This window comes from Bison bison, unplaced genomic scaffold (assembly GCF_000754665.1).
Source record: "Bison bison bison isolate TAMUID 2011002044 unplaced genomic scaffold, Bison_UMD1.0 scf7180017864492, whole genome shotgun sequence".
NCBI classification, from domain to species: domain Eukaryota; kingdom Metazoa; phylum Chordata; class Mammalia; order Artiodactyla; family Bovidae; genus Bison; species Bison bison.
In genome coordinates, this window is record NW_011495051.1 from 6,304,244 (window position 1) to 6,305,047 (window position 804).

Consider the following 804-nt stretch of genomic DNA (forward strand, 5'->3'; position numbering starts at 1 on the left):
GGTGAGCGCCTGCCCCCATCGTTGGCCAGTGGGAGCTGCAGGGCTGGGGGGTGGTGAGAACCAGGGGTGGGGAGGGGGTTAGCTCCCGGCTGGCCCCAGCTGCAGGCCCTGGTGCCCCCATCCTTCCCTCCCCGGTATCCCTCAGGTGGGCCAGCACAGCCCCCAGCCCTGGCGGACAGGGAGTGCCCCGCTCCTAGACCACTCTCGGGGTGCTTTCTCCCAGCCCCCCTGACTGGGAAGGGCTTGCAGTGGGCTGGTGGGGGAAGAGTGGTCCCCAGAGGCTGAGGGTTCACCCCAAGTATTCCCTGATAGAGAAAGGAGGCCCTGAGGCTGCTAGTGGATCTCAGGCAGGTAGGCCGCCCCTACCCTGGGGCCCCTTCCTCCCCACTCTGCCCAGGAAGAGGCTCAGGGCCACCACCCCCACAAAGTGGCAATGCTAAACTGGGGAGAGAGTGGGTGAGGGACCCAGGCTTCCAGCTGCCTTGCCTGTTCTGTTTCAGGGTCAGGGAGGGCTGCCCTCTGGCCAGCAGACTCTGTGAGCCTCCGGCCTGGCCTGCAGAGGTGGGGCCAATGAGGCCAGGGCAGGAGCCCAGGCTGGACCTGTGTCCTTCAGGTGAAGGGAGCCAGGTGACCCAGCCCCTCCAGGGGCCGGCAGGGCTCCAGGGACAGGCCAGGCCAGGTGGGGAGGTTGGTTCTTTCCAGAAGCCTGCATGCGGACAGCTTGGGCATGCTACAGGCAGGCGGGCAGGCAGCGGGCAGGCAGCGGGCACCCCAGGATGGGCAGGCGGCGTTAGGGGACGGGGG

The 804-nt window shown here is 68.0% G+C and overlaps 1 protein-coding gene across 1 annotated transcript in view; it reads right to left on the minus strand.

Annotated features, from left to right (window-relative positions):
* The window catches only part of MAP2K7 (mitogen-activated protein kinase kinase 7), a 4,732-nt gene that overhangs the window by 3,526 nt on the left and 402 nt on the right, over positions 1 to 804 (minus strand). Inside the window, exon 2 of the mRNA XM_010828482.1 lies at positions 487 to 553. Coding sequence (XP_010826784.1) covers positions 487 to 553 — 67 coding nt within the window. The remainder of the gene's footprint in view (positions 1 to 486; positions 554 to 804) is intronic.